Genomic DNA, 19,400 nt, shown 5'->3' with positions numbered 1-19,400 from the left:
GTGTTTTCACCAGGCCTGTCAGCGCGTCGCTGAAGCCTGCGGCCTGGGAGGCGAATATCTTCACGTTGTAGTCCATTCCACTGAGGAGGTTGGTGATAAGAATGGTGTTAATGTCAGCACCCACAAAAGTCTCCAGGGTTGGGCCGGGAACTGAAGGAGAAGGAGTATATCTTTCAGCTATGACAGAATGTGCAAAAATGCAAGAATTCTTAGAGCAAATTGGACTCAGTCAGCTGCTTTTCAGTTGCCCAGGATTGTCCAGCAAGCAGAGAGCAGGGCTGAGATTCTGAACCTAGAACATCCAGCTCTAACACCCGTATCTGACTACCAGCCTGGAGATTATTTTTAGGCACCTGTCCCTTTCCCATTACGGTTTTTCCCTTTGTGCTTACTCAAACAAGTTATCCCACCTCACAATCCATCTTCCACCCTATTAGGAGCCACTCTGTTGGAACAGACATTTGAGGTACTTGCTCAATTGAAGAAAACATTATCAATTTTCCCAGCTCCATCCTCAGCAAGCACCCAAGTGGACGAAACAGCAGATTTTGTCCTGCATACCAGACCAGACCTTGCCATGTGGGAGACTAGCTGTGAAAGTAGATGCTACAGTTTTATCAACCCCTTGTAGGATTTTTAATATTGGACAGATGAAGCTTTTATCCCAAGGCCCTTGATCAGCTGGCTGCAGGCCTTTATAACTTCAACTCTGTCTCAACTCAGTTTCTGGCTGGTGTCTTTGATTTCACATTAAAAGCATTCTTTGCTAAGTTTTACACAAATTTATTGTGTGCGGCATCTTTCCATATGTGCCCATTCTTTAAGAGCTTTGAGTTAGAGAAAGTTCCTGAAATATTCATCATGTTCCTCCAGAAGCCCCTTTCCAACAATATATTCATGTATTTGTTTGTATGTGTTCAATCAGTAGCTATTTTCCCTTGCTCCATATATGCAGGGTAAATGGCCACATACAATTCTCCCACTGGGCCTGGACAGGGTTTCTCAACCTCAGCACTATTGACACTTGGACTGGATGCTTCTTTATTACCACTGTGAGTGGTAGAGTGTTTAGCAGTACTTTCTACATGCCAGTAGCAAATCCCCATGCCCCCAAGTTGTGATGATTCAAAATGTCCCCATTGGGGGCATATTGCATCAATTTTGGGAACCACCACTCAAAACCAAAGCTATTAGTACTCAGAAAAATTGATAAATATTTGTAAAATGATCAAAAGAACTTGGGCAAAGATATCTTGCAAATTAACATAACCTTCAGTCCTAAAGCAAAGAGACAAAACAAAAAGCAGACAAATATATAGATAATGGGTTCCAAAGACTCAATATGCAGCAGGCCAGTGCATCCGTGCTCTATCCTTTCTATTTTATTTGTCATGGTTCACAAAGGTGCTTGTCTGGGGAAACTGGAGGTGAGACCATTTTATTTGTATGGGCACCATGACAACGGCTCCTGGATAATTAATTGGACATAACAGAAGAAGCAAAAATTGATACAGGGACAAGAGCAACATCTCAGGTTCATCTCATTATTAGATCTAGACTAATGGAGTTTTCGAAGGCAGAAAGCATTTTGTAATGGCTCAAAAAATGTTTTTAAAAATTTCCTGCCAAATTAAGAATAATTGTAGAAACTCTGTTGACCAACCAGAGTTCTGAAAGCCAGGTCTAGAAAATTGCAAAAACGTTTATAGTAGGCTTTCAGTTTCCAGCTTAAACATCCATGAGCATGCTAAACGTAGGGAGATGATACTCTGAGGTGCAGTCCACATGGTCTCCTCTTCACAGGCATACGGGCCAAGGGCACAGTCACCCCCTATTTACATCTTTCTCCTGCCTTTAAGATATAATGATGCAGAAGGCAGAGGAGCAGGGTCTCCTTGGGCACTGAACTAAGGGGCTGCTGTAAAAGCATGTTTCTGCTTCGGTGAGTTTTATCTCCCAAGTTTCCAGAATGAGAAGTTGATCAATGATATTTTTTTCAACTCATCAAAGAGACAGAATAAAAAAAAATCAAAATTAGAGATTTCAAATATTTAGAACTTCCATATCCATAAAGCCATAAAGTTTTCTATTCCTAGAAAATGAAGGTTTCCTAGGCTGGTTCCTTATCTAGGGCATGAGTAGGTCAGGTGTACGTCATTGCTGTGCCAGCAGCATAGGTCATGCTCTGCCCTTCTGATGATATCGGTCTGAACACTGCCCATACTAAAAACACCTTTTTTTCTGAAAAATAAGAGGCTCTTCCTATTTCTTTAAAATAGAAATCAAACAGTTACCGAAACAGAACAAAAAAAATTGTCTTAAAATATATTTTAGATCCCTGCTCATGGGACAGAGCATTACTTACCACTGACAGGTTTGTAGAGGATCCTATAGCCTTTTACAGGGGCAGATGGAGGATCCCACGTGATGCGCAACTGGTTATACCATTCCTCTGAGACCCTTAAGTTCTGGGGACCAGAGGAGGGCACTGAGCAGGGAAGAAAGGGAGAAACAGAGATTCAGTGTAGTTCCCTTCTTGAGGACCTACACCGTTGTCAACAAAAGCTAAGATAATGTCCCACAGGGTTAAAGACATAGGGTGAAGTGCACCAAAACACACAGTGGGAAGCCTTCGAATCTGTGGTTGCTTTAAATATTAAATATATGGAAAATTCCTCTTGTGAAGAAAGGGTTCTGTCTGGAATTCAGAAATCCATTCAATATCATGCTGGTTCCCTTTTCCTCAGTTAATGTGAAGTAACATCAAGTTGGATAGTGTTATTAAAATTTACTACCTACACCACCCTCTGCTCCACGTGATCAAAGTGATACTGAGGATGCTGCTCACACAAAACGAATAATGATTATTCTTGGAGGCAAGAGTCTAAGGATTTCTTTATTTTCAGCTTCATATTGTCTATATATTTTTAAAATTCTGTATTATTGTTTTATCAATTTTTATAAAAACATTAAAGTCACATGGAGGAGCTCTGCTAACTGTGATGCATCTTGACAGTATCACTATTTCATTGTTGATAGAACATAGTTGTTGTACTAATTACTCTTCAAATATGTTGACCATTTACTCACACTTTGAAATAATTTTACTATCAAGAGATTGCTGCATAGAATGGCACTTTTGTAATGAGATTCAAGTCATGTTTTCTACAGTAATTGTCTATTTTAGTCTTTTACTTGTGTGGGGTAAATATTGATTGATTTTTCTTCATTGTTGTTTAAGTATGTGGGTTCCAAACATTTACTTAGCAGCAAAATAAAAAAAATAGTAAAAATCCCTTGTATAGGTCAAATCCAGATGCCACTGTCGAGCCTCTTGACACATACAATATATCCTGTGTAGAGGATGGATATCCACTATCCACAGAGTGGGGACACTGTATCCAGTGCAGACAATGCAGTCAATCATCCAGTGGAGGAGACCGAATCCAGATACTGGCACTGGCAAAAGTGGAGGGCCAAGCTGGAAGCTCCATTACTGCTCTGCTCTTCCCATGGCCATCTCTCCTTCTGCATGACCCCACAGGGGAAATAAATATGGAAGGAAGATCACAATACTCTAGGCGATCTTTACAAAAATATGCCAGCTTGGATGGAGTCTGGGTGGAGGCACAATAGCTCAGACACAGGGATGACAGATGTCAATGCCATTGGAGGAGGAGCTAATAGCTATTTGCTCAGCAGAGGACTCTAGGCAGAAGAGTTTTAATGACTTGCAGAGACTCAGATGAGAAAAAAATCCACATTCAGCTGCCCTGGGCATAGAATTCAGTCTCTGACACTCTTCTGCACATGATCTCACTTAACTACTTAGTATTTATGATGGACTAAAGATGGTCATAGATTTTTTTTTTGATCGTCTTTCCATTGAGACGTGGAAGCCACAACTCTCTGTTTAGTTCTGGGAGGGATCTGTGACTACCTTGACCAATACACTGCAGCACAAGTAACACTAATTCAGAGCCCTGAACTAGTCCAGCAGTCTCCACTTCCTGCCTCTTGGATATCTTGTTTTCATAGACCCCAGTCGCCATGAGGATATATGGCTACTTTGTTGAAAGAACCACATGGAGAGGCTCTGACACTAGTAGAGAGAGGAGAGAGAGAACTGAGTCTAGCTGTTTCCACTAAGATGCTAGATTAGTAAATTGTCATGGACCCTCTAGACCAAAGCAGCCACCAAGTGAATACCACTGGGTGATGTTAATTGATACCAAGTGGAGCTGCCTAATTTCCTAATCCACACAATAATAAAATGGTAACTGTTTGAAACCATCATACCCTACATTAGTCTTTATGCAAAATTAGATATCCATTACAGTGATGAAGACCCCTGAGACTTTGGAGTACTTTAACTAAGTGTTTTCACACCCATTCCTCATTTGATTTTTATGGCCAAGTCATCTTAAATAAACATTTCACGATGTCTCCTCTGTGCCACACTCTGCTGTGGGAGCTTCGCATGCAAAGGTGAAGGGCATAGATGCGCTCCAAGGCTCTTGTGACGCCTGCCTTGCAGAGATGGGAGATGGGCAGTGAATAAATCCATGAGCAAAAAAGGGAACACAAGGCAGTAAATCGTGCCATCACATGATCAAAAACAAAAGGCAAACAAAAAACAGGACAATGTTACAGAGTGGAAACTAGTTTGCATGAGATGTTCAAAAAATGCTGGGGCAGGTTTGATATTGAACTAAGACCACAGTGAAAAGAAAAAGCAAACATGCCAATATCTGGGAAAATGTTCCACAGGAGGGGATTGACTAGCCATAGCCTAAGGAGGAACAGTCATAGAGTCCCATGCCCAGCAGAAAGCAGGCTAGAGCTAGGACTAGTTAGGAGGTGAGATCAAAGAGATCAGCAGGGTCCAGGTCATACAGTTGTGCAGAGCCACTGGAAGGATGGTGGATTGCTGGGAGCCATTAGCCAAGTAGGTATGACAATTTCCTTGCCAGCATACCCCATGTTGCAGTGACATTGAATGACCTTGCTCAAGGACCAAGGCAGATTAGGGTGTTCCCGGTTTTAAGATAATCGTGTTTAGGGCGTTCCCAGTTTAGGTTCCAGGTTTAAGGTTTAAGATTATTCCTGCTGGGAATAGGGCGTATCCTGCTGCCTGAGTTCCCCTTGAGTTCTCACGGGATTTAGACAGTATATTTTGGGAGATAGAAGCCCAGTGGAGGTGGATTTGAGCAGAGAACGTGGATTTGGGAAGAGAATGTGGATTTCCCCAGAACGTGATTGTAGACGGCTGGTGTGAGTTCGGGAAAGAAGAGTTGCTGTTTGAATCTACAAGCTGTGTGGTGGCTCGTGATTGTGTGCCCAGCCAGACTGCGGCATTTGTGCCCAGCCAGACTGCGGCAGTGGATTTATCCTGAGTCTAGTGGGGAATGAGAGTATTTTGATGAATCCACAGGCCTGTGATGAATCAGATGCTGGAGGACAGAGATTATTTGCTTTTCAAGTCTTAGTTTTCATAGAAAAGAAAACTTAAGCCCAGAGCTGTTGAGCAACTTGCCCAATGCCAGACAGCTTGCGTGTGAAGACAAGATTCAAACACAGATTTTCTGTTTCCAAATCACTTTTGCTCTTTTCATGTCACTATGCTGTATCTTTCAGGACACATTACTGGGAAAAAGACATTTCCAGTTTATGAGTCAGTTCATATTCAAAAGGAGAAAGCGTCACTTACAGGTTCTTCCAGGGGCAGAGACGCTGACACCTTCGCCATCAGTGTAGATAGGAGTCACTGTGACTTTGTACTCAGTATCTGGAAGGAGAGGCTTCAGAAGGAGATTGTTCTGGCTCCCAGGCACCATAACCTGAACAGAAAAGTAGGGACCATCGTCCTAGTAAGATCCCTCTTCCCACTGACCTACTAATGGAGACATTTAGAAATCATCAGAGACTGTAGACACTCAGAGACCATCAGAGCAGGGGACATGCTCAGGGCATGGTGAGAAAAGAAGGGGCATGCACGCAAGAGCATTTCTCTGAAATTCCCCTCTGCAGTAACCCTTAGTCGACACCCACTGATACAGAAGGCTCAGGTTTGAAGCTCTTAAACTTTAAGGAGTATTCTTCTCTCAACATCTTCTCAGCACTTGTGAAGTCCTCACAAGACAGAATAATGGTCTGTTTGCCTAGCAGGTGTTTATGGATTAGGAGTGTTCATTTTATAACTCATACTGCTGCTTATCAGTTGGGTTCAACTTAAGTGTCCTCTTGCAAACTCAGCCTCCCCTGCTTTCCTCCCTCAGAGATAACCTGACCCCAGCATTTTTATTCTTTCAATTAGAAAGAATGGATGCTAGCCAAGAGCAACAGAGCCATGCACGGGAGCCAAGTTTTCCAAGTTGAAACATATTTACCAGCTACACTAAAAAGTGCTGCGATTTTTTTTATTTCCAAAAGGAGATGTCTTCCTCAATCTGCAATCATGATCCTTCTGTCTCTAAGCAGATGCCAAAAAAAAAAAGAAACGCAGCACCAGGGTTAACTGCTCAAGCATGAGTGCCACACACCATAGTGTGCAGTAGTGCAAACCTCACATCCCTAAGAGCATAGTGTGGACCAGAAAAGCCCCATATGCTCAATGCTGAAAGCACAAAATTTGCAGCCTGTGCTCCAGTAGTTAGATGCTGGCACATCTCTGGACCATTTAAGGAACAAAATCGGGCCTGGAAAAAACACTAGGATGTAAGAACTAACCCAAATGGGTTGAAGGGAGTCACAAGACCAGAACAGCTAGAGACTTTTCCATTCAAGGGCTGGGTGAAATGCCAGCAGGCAAAGGGCGGTGCTGTCTACTCCTGGATGAAGGAAGAAACCTATAAATCATGGATTAAGCCTTAGAAAGCCTCCAGTTGAACCCAGAAGCAGCTGTTGCTAAGATATTGCAAAGCTCTAAAAAGCAATGTTTTTTAATATGAAAAAGGAAGTCTGAATTAGATGATTTTATATTAGATTAATAAGATTCTGTTCCTCATAGGAAGGAGCATTGAAAGGTACAGAGTTGCATTGATGTGTGTACACAGGGTCCTGGGAAGGAGCAATGAAAAAGAGGGGCTCTGCTTTATTCTAAAGTCAGACGACCCTGTCATTAAGGACTTTTAAGGAAGAACTGTGACAGTGGGTGCCCTGACTTATATTACTCTGACAGTGTAGCTTCCTTTGGGGTATTTCTCTTAAATATTACTCTTTCAGAGAGCAGAGCCAGGGTTTTCATTCCAAGCTGTCTTTCTAGCAAACCACCCATGTGGATGTTCCTTAAATAAGGTCATCTTTCATATTGAAAAGCACATGACCTTGCAACCAATCAAGTTCAGCCTGTGGTATATTGAAAAGTGGTGTGATTATTTTGAAGAATTCATTTTGCTTGCCAGCAAGTTGTTGTTGTGAATTAGAACAATAGCTCTCACTTATTTAGCAAGTATATGTGCTGGGTGCTATTCAAGAATTTGAATACAGTTATAGGCTTAATCTTTATCACCACCTTGTCATTTCACACATTTGCATATGGTAAAACTGAGGCCCACCCAGCTCAGTAAAGGAACATAAATGTGAGAATAGAGTCCACACCTTATTTTAACATTGGCCCCTATCTCACACAAATGTATTGCTTTAAACTTTTTACACTCATGATACTTATTTGGAACAGTGAAATGGAAATTTCTGGAGTATGCAAAGTTCTTCCTGCTTAGCCTCTGCTTGTTTAGGTAAAGCATAGTAAGACAAACAAACAAACAAATGTGTGTGTGTGTGCGCGTGTGTGTGTGTTTCCTCAAGTATTATTGTGCTCTGTGTGACTGTAAGACCAATGTTCTTTGGCATAGGTCCACATCTGATGGTCCTACCTTAGCTTCATAATCTAAACTTAGATGCACCCCACTTTCTATTTCTAATAATACTACTAATCCATTTGTATAGCACTAACATTTGAGGAAACAAGTTCTCAATCTATCCTTAATTGGGTTTCTATATAAATTAAGAAAGTGCTTGTAAGCTGTGTGCACAAATATATAGGCAAAAGCAGACGGTGGTTGTATTTATAAAACTAATCTATACAGGATGCTCATGGTTAAATAGAATGAAAATTTAGCCAGTAAACTTCATGTTTTTAATTTTTGCAGAAATGCAACTTTATCTGGCTCCATTATGACCCAAATTTCTTCATAGCGGACTGGGCCACAAACAGCAAATTTTTGCCTGGAGTAGAAAAAGGATCCTCTGCATCTCACTGGAGTCTCATTTTATAACAGTCCCATCTGTTTTTAGACAGTGGTTCTCAAACTCTCTGTGATTAAAGACTAAGAGTTAATGGTTGTATTTTGATTTAACTCCAATCCACTGTAGACCAATATCTGCATAAAATACAATAATACCAGTTTGCTAGAAAAGTGATCATCATCTTGTTCTTGGATGGTTGCAGCAATGTCAAATGGCTATCCACATTTTTAAAAGCTTAATGTTAAATCTGAACTTATCATGTAGGAGACCAAGGTCCATTTTGAGTAGTCCTACTCTAGAAAATTCCTTACAACTGAAAATTCAGGCCACGGTTAATGCTTTTTTTCGGGGGGAGTTACTGGGGCTTGAACCCAGGGGCACTCAACCACTGAGCCACACCCCCAGCCCTATTTTGCATTTTTAGTTAGAGACAGGGTCTCACTGAGTTGCTAAGTGCCTTGCTTTGTGCTGAGTCTGACTTTGAACATGCAATCCTTCTGTCTCAGCCTCCAGAGCCACTGGGATTATAGGTGTGCCATGGTTAATGCTTTTGAAACCCAGGCTCTAGAAAGTCTGGTTTTTAATAAATAAATAAGAGATCTCCCTGCTCTAACACAATGGAGACAATGTCGTTGCCACTTTTTCTAATTTCAAAAAAGAGTTGAAAGTTAATCTTTATGAAATATTGGCAGGCAGTTTTATTTCTAAGTGTTTAATTTTTTTTCTTGAAAGTGTCTGGTAGATTTGATTATACCTAGAATCTATATAATTAATTCACATACCTTAACTTATAAATTTAATTACCCTGTTTTCTTTGGTTTGCAATGCTGTATACCTGTACTAGTTTCCAACGCTCTCTTATTCTTTCCTTATACAAATACAATCAGTGTTTATAGTTAAGGAAATTTTGGAAACATATTAGGAATCATACCTCTTCTCTGGACACATTTCCTTTTGCTTTTATAATGTTTTTATCATCTGTCTTTCTCTGTATGCATCCTTATTTTAAGGTATCATTTGGTCTGTGTGATTGTAAGATCAATGTTCTTTGGCATAGGTCCACATCTGATGGTCCTACCTTAGCTTCATAATCCAAACTTAGATGCACCCACTTTCTATTTCTAATAATAACACTAATCCATTTGTATAGCACTAACAAGGAAACAAGTTCTCAATCTATCCTCAGGTGAGTCCCTATATAAATTAAGAAAGTGCTTGTAAGCTGTGTGCACAAATCTAGTTTAATTAAGATGCACCAAAAGAGTTTGATATTTAATGAATACTACAGTACATTTTTTAATACAGCAAAAGCAAAATACAAAAACAAATACTTCTGCATAGTAAATAATCACCACCAAATATATCAATATTTTTCATTTTTATTAAAGGTTTGTTTAACTGGGGCAGACTAAGACTTTGATCATTTTCCCCCTTCGTGTAGGTGTCCAAGTGTTTCAAAAATAAACAGTGCTAAAGGAAAGAAACTAGCAAAGGGAAAATTATCTAGAAACAGCCCAAAGTAAATATTATTATTATTTCACCTTGGTTTGTGTAGCTCACAAGTGCATGTGTGAGATTAAATTGTTACTGTTTCCTAATTAACAGGAATAATTCACCAAGAAGCTAATGTGTTTCTTGGAAAGAGTGAGAAAAATTCACAAAAAAAATGAAAAACCCATAGTCTGGAAAGTTTCTATGGATCTCACTTTTAGGAACTGAGCCATAATAGGAAGACAATGTTAGGAAAAATAAAACTGCAAATTATTACATTAATTGCCATACTTAAGTACATTTTTTAAAAAATTTGCCAGTCATGAATCATTTGAAATGTATGGTAAGAGTGGATTTTGTTTGAGATCATTAACTTTCCATAAGTATCCCCAGACCAATTCATGGATCTTCTGGCTGTTCACAGGGATAGGGTTCTTGTTGAGACCTTCATTGGGCCCTATAAGCTTTCCTCTTTCCATTAGAAATACAATACTCTCCTGAAAAAAATTTGAACTCAAGTAATAGTTTATGTATACACATAAATAAAACTGATTTTCCACCCAAGACTTTTTAAGTCAGGAAGGGAAAGAAAGAATAACCCTATTCTTGAGCAGTGATGAATTTTAAAAATTTCTTTCTTAGAGTGTCAAAACTAATGCAGCACAAGACCAAAACTTCAATTAATGAGGCTCGCTAAATCATATTGCATGATGAAAAAGACAAATTTCTTCTGGCTGAACACTGGAGTTATCTGGTTCCTAGACCCACATCTACAAAACAAAGTTAAATATGGTATATTAAGAGAACATGTGGAGGCCATGATTAAGAGGGTGGCAGGTTTGCCGTATAGAAAAAAGAAATAAAGATAGATCAACTTAAAGAAAACACGACATATAAAAATCTAAATCCATGAGGGGAGACACCCATGATTAAGATATATAAGAAATTACTATAAATCTTGAAATGAATTGATATCAGTAAAATTTTTTAAAAAATAACTATTTGTTAATGGATGGAATTTTGTTAGAAACATTTCAACTACATAAAAAAGACCTTTCATGTGTGTTTTGCTTGAAAAGCTTTTTATCTGATTGCCAAGTGCAAAAAAAAAATGTTAAATACCTATCTTAAACTTTATCCACCTATATATCTACAGATATAAGTATGTGATAGACCTTTTATGACCCAATTTTGGTGTTCCAAGTCATCAAGGCAGCAGAAGCAATGTTAGAAACAAGATTTAAAGGTTTTATAGCTTGAAACACATGTGTGGAAAAAAATTGGAGTTAGAAAGCTAATCAAGAAATCAGCAGTGAAGTTTGAGTTTATCAAGAACATTAGCTTCTGGAGTTGGTAGAGTCACCATGCAATGAGCAGTAAAGCTTTCATTAGTCTCTGGAGACATTAGTTCTGTTAGGAAAGTCTGTGGAGTTTCTATTTAGCTGTATTTATACAGACCGTTCCTACCACTTCTTCCGCAGGGTCCCCTTGTGCTGTCAGGTAGGTCACCCTAAACTGCTCCACATTGCTGTCAGAAATGTCCCATGTTACCCGCAGACTAGAAGTGGTTTCATCATCTACAACCAGGTTTCTGATTCCTGTCTGGAAAGCTGAAATAAACACAACTGAGGATTAAAGAACTTTCAACCCCTGCATATTCCAAAATGAGCCATGGAGACTACTTGTGGAGTGGCAAGGAGCATCACTGAAGATAGATCTATGATGCAGAGCCACATGAAGCAAGAACAGCTGCACTCTAGTGGTTAATGGGAAGTCAAGGTAACTACAGGTTTAGGAGAGCATGGGTTTAAGAGATGTTTACAAGATGAGGTCATGGACTGCTCTAGATTATCAGCCTTGCATACACACTATTCAGGATATCCTGGGAAAATATCCTGGACTGAAAAATCAACCCATGAACCCAAAGGGGAGCATAGACATAAGCAGGTCACACTACCACTGTGTTGGAGAAGTGGTCCTGCTGCACCAGATCTCATCACCCTTCCTGTGCAATCAGCATCCAACACACATCCCATCTACCTGTCCCCCATTTTGGTTTTGACACTTGTCATTCAAGAACAACTCTTCCATCCAGAGTGCCTTTATCCATTCAGCCCACAGATTTTATCTTTTCTCTCTGACACTTGTCCAAACTCCTTCACCTGTGTCCTCATCTCTGGAGGTGCCTGCTCCTTCATTTGTTCAATTTTTTTTCTCCTTTCTCCCTTCTGCCCTGACTGCCTTTTCCCCTGCGCATCTCCACTACATCTTCCTCTTCATGCATTTATTCACTCGTTCTGAAAACATTCATTGCATTCCTTCAGTGTGTCTGACTTCGTTAGGTCTTTTGAGATATACAGGACATAACCTTGACAAAAGTAGGAAGAATGTCGCAGAAGAGATAAAAGATGGACATTTACCTGGCAGGATACCAGGCAGTGGGAATGGGAGGGAACTCCTCAATTCAAGGCAAGGAGTTCCGAAATGTCAGGAGAAAATGGAGAAAGAGTAGGAAATACAGTTGAGGACAGGAAGGGAAGCAGGAACTATCAGGAAAGATCTTGGATGTTACAATAAAGAGATGTTAGGGCACAAAGGAGGGCTCAGTAAAGATTAATTGAAGAGGAAATGAATGAATGAATGGGTAACTGTAAACCACCGAAGTGAGTGTATATGTTACTTAGTCACCTCTGATAGCTAGTTGGGAGGTGTATTGCAGTGGAGGGGAGAGGAAATAGCTGGTGGACTAGCCAAATCTTATTTACCCACAAAAATGCACAAAACCCATGACATAATAATTCTCAACAGAGCAGTAGGAGATATCTCTGAGATAAAGAGGGGGCAAAGACCCCCAGCGATGTTATTATGTTAACATGCTCTGGAAGGTGAATGGGAATCAAAGACAGAGATGAAAAAGGCAGAGAGATTTAACAGGGAGGCTGGAGTAATAGAAGGCTGGAGTACCATGGTAAAGAAGATTTTGAGAGTTTGAGTGGCAGGAAATGTGAACCGGTTTGGTAGACATGGAAGAGGGCAGCATCTCTTCCCTAATTATAATATTAAATAAAATATGACTTCTGTATTGGAAAAATGGTCTCCTGTGTGTTCTTACCTGAAGTTATAGGGCTGGTAGGTACTATGGTTGTGGCTGGTTCTGTCCAAAAACTATCAACTAAAAAAAAAAATTCATTATTTTAAAATTTTATAATGACAATACCTCTATACATTTGCATAAATCACTTAATAACTTTTAAAGAAAATTTCACCTCCATTATCTTACTTTCTTCCTCCAACAAACTTGACTACGGTTGGAAGACAAGAAAAGTGAGTCACAAGTAAGGCAGGCATATCTGTTCCATGAATAAGGAAACCAAAGCCCAAAGAGGCTGGTTTCACATCACAGATACCAGACTTCATATAAACATCTGAATTACATCCACAAAATTATGAAACCTCCCAATTATTTTGAAATAGTGGCATAACCGTGATAATTAAAGGAAATTAAACCGAGTTGCTAGACCAAGTTGTGAAAGGGCTGCCAAGCAAGACCACCAAGGAGGGCAATGTGCTCTGGCAAGACGTGCATGGTCTCTTTCCAGTACCCTCCCTGGGTGCACATGGAATGGAGCAGCAGAGGTGTTTACATTCATGTGCTGGTGAACACATCTATTCTCCAGGTGCTGGAATACTGGCTGCCAAGTCTCAATAGCTCTAGGAATTGCCCCACCAAGGAACAGTGCAACTCCAATGATGGGTGATGTGGAGATGTAAAAGCCCAGCTCCTTTGCCACAATTTGGGGCAATTCAGAAGGGTGGTTCTAGCCCTAGAGCTTTTAACAGGATGAGCTGAAGGCTCAGTTTCAGTTTCTCCCTATTCCCCATCTCACACTTTTCGGTTTCTTACATAAGTGTCTCCTAACTGCACTCTTCAATAAACCTCTTGGATGCAATTTTCTGTCTCAAAATCTGATTCCAGGAAACCCAATCTAAGACAGTTTAATACGCAGTTAATAGCTCACATTTTTTTTAAAAAATGAAGGAATAAATCAATCAATGAGTAAATTTTTTTGTACAAAATTCTTGGAACCATGATCAACTTGGAAAATTCCAGAAACTCTTGGACCTGTTAGCCATAGGTTTATTTATTTGCCAATTTATTCATTCAAAAATTATTCCATCCTTTCTTCCACCCACTCATCCATTCGTGCATCCATCAATCCAATGAATATTTATCATCCAGTGAAAACAAACCAACAATTGTGCTAAGTGTGGAGAATACAATAATGAATAAGACAGATATGATCACTTCCTCACAGTGTAAGGATTCAGAATGTTAAGATTTTTCACATGACTGTTTCATGGAAGGTAGGGATATATGGCGAACTCTGAAGGACAGAGAATAATTGAAGACTCCATAGCCAGGGACAAGGCAGATAGAGAGGGAGCCTGGTGTGGTGAAGGGAGTGTCAGTGTGGATGGTGGGTGCTGCTGAAGTCCCACTTGCCCCAGAACAAGACTTACGTGTGGTCCCTACAGCGGTCACCACCTCACTCTCACTTCCATCATCAAGTACGGCCAACAGCGAGACTTCATATTCAGTGCCAGGTTCCAGACCCTCAATAACATATGAGTCTTGCTCTTCCTTTAGATCAACCTAAAAAGTATGTAGTGCTTAGTAATCAGTTTTAGTTGAATTAAAAAGGGGGGGGGGGGAAATGCGCTTTTAAAAAAAACAAGGAAAAAATATCATTCTGAGTGTAATCATGAAATAATGAAGCATAAGGAATACCAAGGCTGCTAAAATCAGTTTTAATTATCAATATTATTAATATTCTAAAGGTGGTACTTTGAAGTTTGTATTACACGTTCTGTAGGAAAGTAAAAGAATCTAGAAATATATTAGATACATGACTGAAGCCCTGGAGACAATGCATTTTAGTCTTAGAAAAATAATATGGTTTGACCTTTGTGACACTCCATGCCTTGCGCAATATTAATGACCTCTGGGATTCCCAATCTGTTTTAAAATGAAGACCAACTCCCATGCAGCACAGAACATGCTCCAGATCCATTTTCATCTCTTTCAGACGACTTACCTCTTCGGTCTTCCCACCATAGACTGGAATCCACATCAACTTATGTTGCCCTTCCTCGGCAGAGAGGGGATGCCAGGTCACTCGAAAGCCGTCTGTCTTCACCTCGTCGATTTCCAAGTATTGCTGGGCTGGAACTTCCTCTGGAAGCACAGGAAGATTTTGTTAGGGAAATGAAAGGGCCAGAAAGCCAAAACCCAAACAGCTCCCAGGGGCTGTGGGAAGAAAAGTCTCCATAAGGAATCTTTTGCTTTTGGAAAACCATAGAAGGAAAGGCAGTGCCCATCAGTCTAGTGTGGCATTACATTTCAACTTCCAGCATCTACCAACAGCATAAATTAGGAAAACCATGGAAATAGCAGACTTTCAAATTTTGTCCCAGTAATTCCGGAACCCTTAGATTATTTATTTGCCTCTTTTAAGCATGAAAAAAATAAAAATGCTATATTCATAATTTTATAAAGATATTTTCTTCCCAGTATTTTGAGTAAATAAACAAAATGGTACCCCAGAGACTGGAGAAATGTTTCCTTTTAGGCTTTTTTGCTTCAGTGATTAAATTATTCACTGGTACTACATTCTGGGGAAGAATCTTCATCTTTCTAATGTTCTCACATGGATGTCATCAGGAGTGAAATCTTATTTATCAGACCTTCCAAGATTTTGTGAAATTATTGTATCTTTCTGTAAACATTTCTCAATCAGTACTCTCATTTCTTTCTAAATTACCTGTCATCTCTTCAATACAGAAATAAATTTGTGTCTGAGGCCAATTGACAAATTCAGAAGGCAAACAATATAATTGTTGCACCAAGAGGAAAAATGTTTTATAATTTCTTGGGCAACTACAGAGTAAATATAGAATAGGAAAATCATGTATGCATACATTCTATTTAAGTTTAGTATTTAAGACATTCTTTCTTGTGTTAATATTTTTAGGCTCCATGAAAACAGAAATAGCTATAATGATGCATTAGGTTAAGTAATAAGAAATTGTCACTTTTTTGTAGGCCAAAATGATTGGATATCAGTATTTGGAAATGCAACTTAATGAACACACGTGGATGGAAAAGGGAAGCAAATCGTTTACATCAAGGAATAAAAGAAGAAGGTGTGAGATTAGAATAAGAAGAATGCACATGCTTTTTAAAACTTAGACCTTTTAAAGAGAGACAAACTTCTCTTTTTTCTTCACTCTGGTACAAAACAATTAGTACATATGCTAGCTATGTAATTGTTTGTTAATAATATTTTAAAAGTGAAAATGCAATATCTTTAAAATCACAACTGAAGAAGCTGTTTTAGGTTTTGGTTTCTATATGGTTACTTTTGCAAAACTTCCAAAACCTAACGAGGCTTACCTGTGGTGAAAACTCCAACCAGAGGCAAAGACTGCCCTTCTTCATAGATGGAGAAAATGGCAATGGAATACTCGGTGAGGGGCGTCAAACCTTTCAGAGGGAACGTAGTGATTGGATCGACCTCAACCTGCAAGAGAGAATCGTCACAGTAGCTGTATCCGATGTTCTCTAAATACAGCAATCATTTTATTATGGTCTGTAGTTCACTTGGCAGAGAGCAGGGCTATAAAATACTTCAAAAAGCCTCCTGAATTATAAGACCAGTCAATTTATATATACACTATTCTAATTTTACATCCTTCGATAGATTTCCTGCCGGTTAATTCTCAGGACAACTTTAAAACCAATATTGTTTCCATTCCCGAAGAACATTAAGTGTGCACAACCTCAGAGGCTGATATAAATACATTTAATGTTTCCAGACAGATCTATGAGAAGCAGCTGGCTTTTGGTCTTACTTCCTGGGCTCTGCTGGTTCCAGGGCTGAGTGATGTACAGACACAGGTACCCAACCATGCAGAGGAAGAAAGAAAACTAAAGAAAACAGTCAAAACTAGTAAACATTTGAAATATCCCTTTATCTTTCACAGAAAGACTTATTTGGGAAAATATATATGAACCTTTTGGGGGTACATAAGGGATGAAGTCCTGAGGATATCCACAAGAATGTAAGAAGAGGGAAGGGTTAGAATAGAGAACTTTACAACAAAGAATTGACCTTGAGGAAAGAAAACAAAGAGGAGAGGATAGGAGGATCTATCAGGCAGAGTCCTAATCAAAGTCAACCTTGAGGAGAGAGAAAGAGAAGCAGACCCATCTCATCATTGAGAGGCTAGGTGTTGGGCTGCCGAGGGGAACATGCTGGGGAACCTACATGTGGTGCAAAGCCCGGGCCTTCACACGCCTTCTCAATTAATCCTCACGAAAACTTGAAATGACTTAAAACAAGGTACCTTAGCTCTGACAACAGCCTAGACCATTGAAACAATGGTCATATTTATCTGAGAGTAGACTGCCAAATTAGGTTCCACTTAGAATGGTTTCAGGGGACATTGTTGAGTGACATCAATAAGTTCTCTAGTTTCAGTGCTGTCAATGTCACCCCCAATTTGAAGATGGGAAGAATAAGGATCTTGCTCCAGAGGAAACCAGCTAGGGCCACCCAAAGTTAAAAAGAAAACCATTCATCCTTTGAGTTTGCTCGTGGCCATCAAAACAACCTTTACCCATTAGAACCTTCACTGGCTATCCATTGCCTCCCAAACCAAAGCCAAGCACCCTGGGTTTGGGTTTGGATGTCCTTGCATGATCTGGAGCACAAGTCCTCTCTGCTATAATCCTAAGGAACCACTGGTCATTAAGCTGCAGCCACAATGGTTTCAGTGATAGACTCAACTTTTCCACCTCAGGGCCTTTGCACAAGCAATTCATTTTGTCTGTGACCCTATTACTCAGCTCTTTTCAAAATTAGGTCTTCCTCATCTGGCAGGATGTCCCTAAATATCACCTCCTCAGAGGGTTTAGGTTTCTCTTTCCACATTTCTCTAACACTGCCCTTGTAGTTTCCTCCCTGGCACAGTGACATTTGAAAGCTTTTTATTTCTTTGTTTATTTAATGTCTGTCCCCTGTTGAGCCCTTGCGGGCAGGGCCTCAATTAATTTCTTTGCCACTGTATGTTTAACTGTATCCTCTAATGAATAAAATAAGTGAAAATGAAGATAAAACTCCAAAAAGCTTTTTTAAAAAAAGAGATAAGAAAAGAAAAGGCGTATATAAATTAAGATCTGGTCCAGAGACCACAGAAGGAATTAACTATAGATCCAAAACTGTACCCACCTGGAGAGCAGAGCTTCCATTTTATGGAACTAGAACCCTGAGCCACTCTGCTGGAGGGCCAGTCACGCCTACCTTCCAGGTCACCCCAGTTGAGATACTAGACTGGGGAGACGTCATCTTGGCAGTTCCAGCCCCCAAGTCCAGAGGGACTCAAGAGTCACCTCAGCTGACCCACAGGGTGGAGACGAGCCGTCCCTGCTGAGCTTTGCCATACTGTCTGACCATGGTCCTCCGTTTTAAACTGAGTTTCTGTCACATAGCAATAGTTCACTGAAACTCTGCATCTTCTCCTGACACAAGGATCAATAACTTTATAGCTTGTCCTTAGCATCTTGTGTTTGTCCCAGCCTGGCATTATCTGCATGTTTTATACACACAGAGGCACTTGACCCTTACCATAGCCTGTAGGTCGCTGACTTTCACCCCCAATTTGAAGATGGGGAGAGTAAGGATCTTGCCCCAGAGGAAACCAGCTAGGGCCAAGGACTTAAGCCCAGGTGTTTCCAACTCTAAATCCTATTCTCTTTTTCCAGTATGGTTTTAATTTTTAAACTCAGAGAGAACATAAATCCATATTCAAAATATGAGTTCCAGACACATTTTCCAAAATTATACTTAGATATTGCTTTCTATTGATTTGAATCATCACAGCTAAGAAATATTGAGCACCTAGAATCAAGAACTTGACACATTATTTTGTTTAGAGGTCCTTCCCATGTATAAGAATGGGTTTCCAAAGAGAAACCTGAGGTCCAAAGAGTTAACTGACTTCAGTAGTTATAAAACTATCAAATGGAATTCCCTTAGTCCTTGACCACAGATTTCTAAGTCTCAAATCTGTGAATAATAGGAAGGAAAATATATCAAACATACACAAAAGTTGTTAAAATCATATTTCTTTAGGTACACTGAGAGACTAAATGGGAAAAAACGTGATAGATACATAGTCTTTTATATAGATAGTCTATTTAAAAGGATCTAATTTATTTACTAAAACATTTTATTTGATACTGAATAGACTATTTTAAACAATTTAATCATTGATTATTTTATTTTATGAAGACTTCAGGTATCATTTATTTTTATTATAATATTAGGTTTTAAAATATTAGTTCTGGAACTGGTTTTGTTGGTGGTGATTTAAAGATGTAAGAGAAGAATCTGAAGAAAGGGTAACAAATTATCATGATCTCACTGTTTTGCAACTATTTTTTGAGAATGATTTTATGAGTCCAGCTAAAAGCTTAACTTCGCCTAATTTGGGAAGGATGAAGAGTCCTCGATGAGCAATGAGGGATTTGGGCTGCTCTCTGGGCTGTGCAACTGAGTCACTGCTGTTGGGAACCACACTCTCAAGGGTCTAAAAACTGT

At 39.6% G+C, this 19,400-nt stretch overlaps 1 protein-coding gene across 6 annotated transcripts in view; it reads right to left on the bottom strand.

Moving 5' to 3' along the window:
- The window catches only part of Col14a1 (collagen type XIV alpha 1 chain), a 247,379-nt gene that overhangs the window by 100,698 nt on the left and 127,281 nt on the right, over nt 1-19,400 (bottom strand). For 5 of the 6 annotated variants that reach the window (XM_058585704.1, XM_058585705.1, XM_046464979.2 and 2 more), the window contains exons 15-22: nt 16,193-16,319; nt 14,835-14,974; nt 14,260-14,392; nt 12,851-12,910; nt 11,197-11,348; nt 5,711-5,840; nt 2,366-2,488; nt 1-150 (exon numbers count right to left, since the gene is read on the bottom strand). In XM_058585704.1, coding sequence (XP_058441687.1) covers nt 1-150; nt 2,366-2,488; nt 5,711-5,840; nt 11,197-11,348; nt 12,851-12,910; nt 14,260-14,392; nt 14,835-14,974; nt 16,193-16,319 — 1,015 coding nt within the window. The remainder of the gene's footprint in view (nt 151-2,365; nt 2,489-5,710; nt 5,841-11,196; nt 11,349-12,850; nt 12,911-14,259; nt 14,393-14,834; nt 14,975-16,192; nt 16,320-19,400) is intronic. The other variant, XM_046464980.2, reaches the window with a different exon arrangement.

Source organism: Marmota monax, unplaced genomic scaffold (genome assembly GCF_021218885.2).
Source record: "Marmota monax isolate L192 unplaced genomic scaffold, Marmota_monax_Labrador192_F-V1.1 WCK01_AAM20220418_F8-fsc00003, whole genome shotgun sequence".
Taxonomy (NCBI): Eukaryota; Metazoa; Chordata; class Mammalia; order Rodentia; family Sciuridae; genus Marmota; species Marmota monax.
Note: the sequence above shows the minus strand (reverse complement) of the source record. Positions and strands in the feature narration are given on the sequence as shown.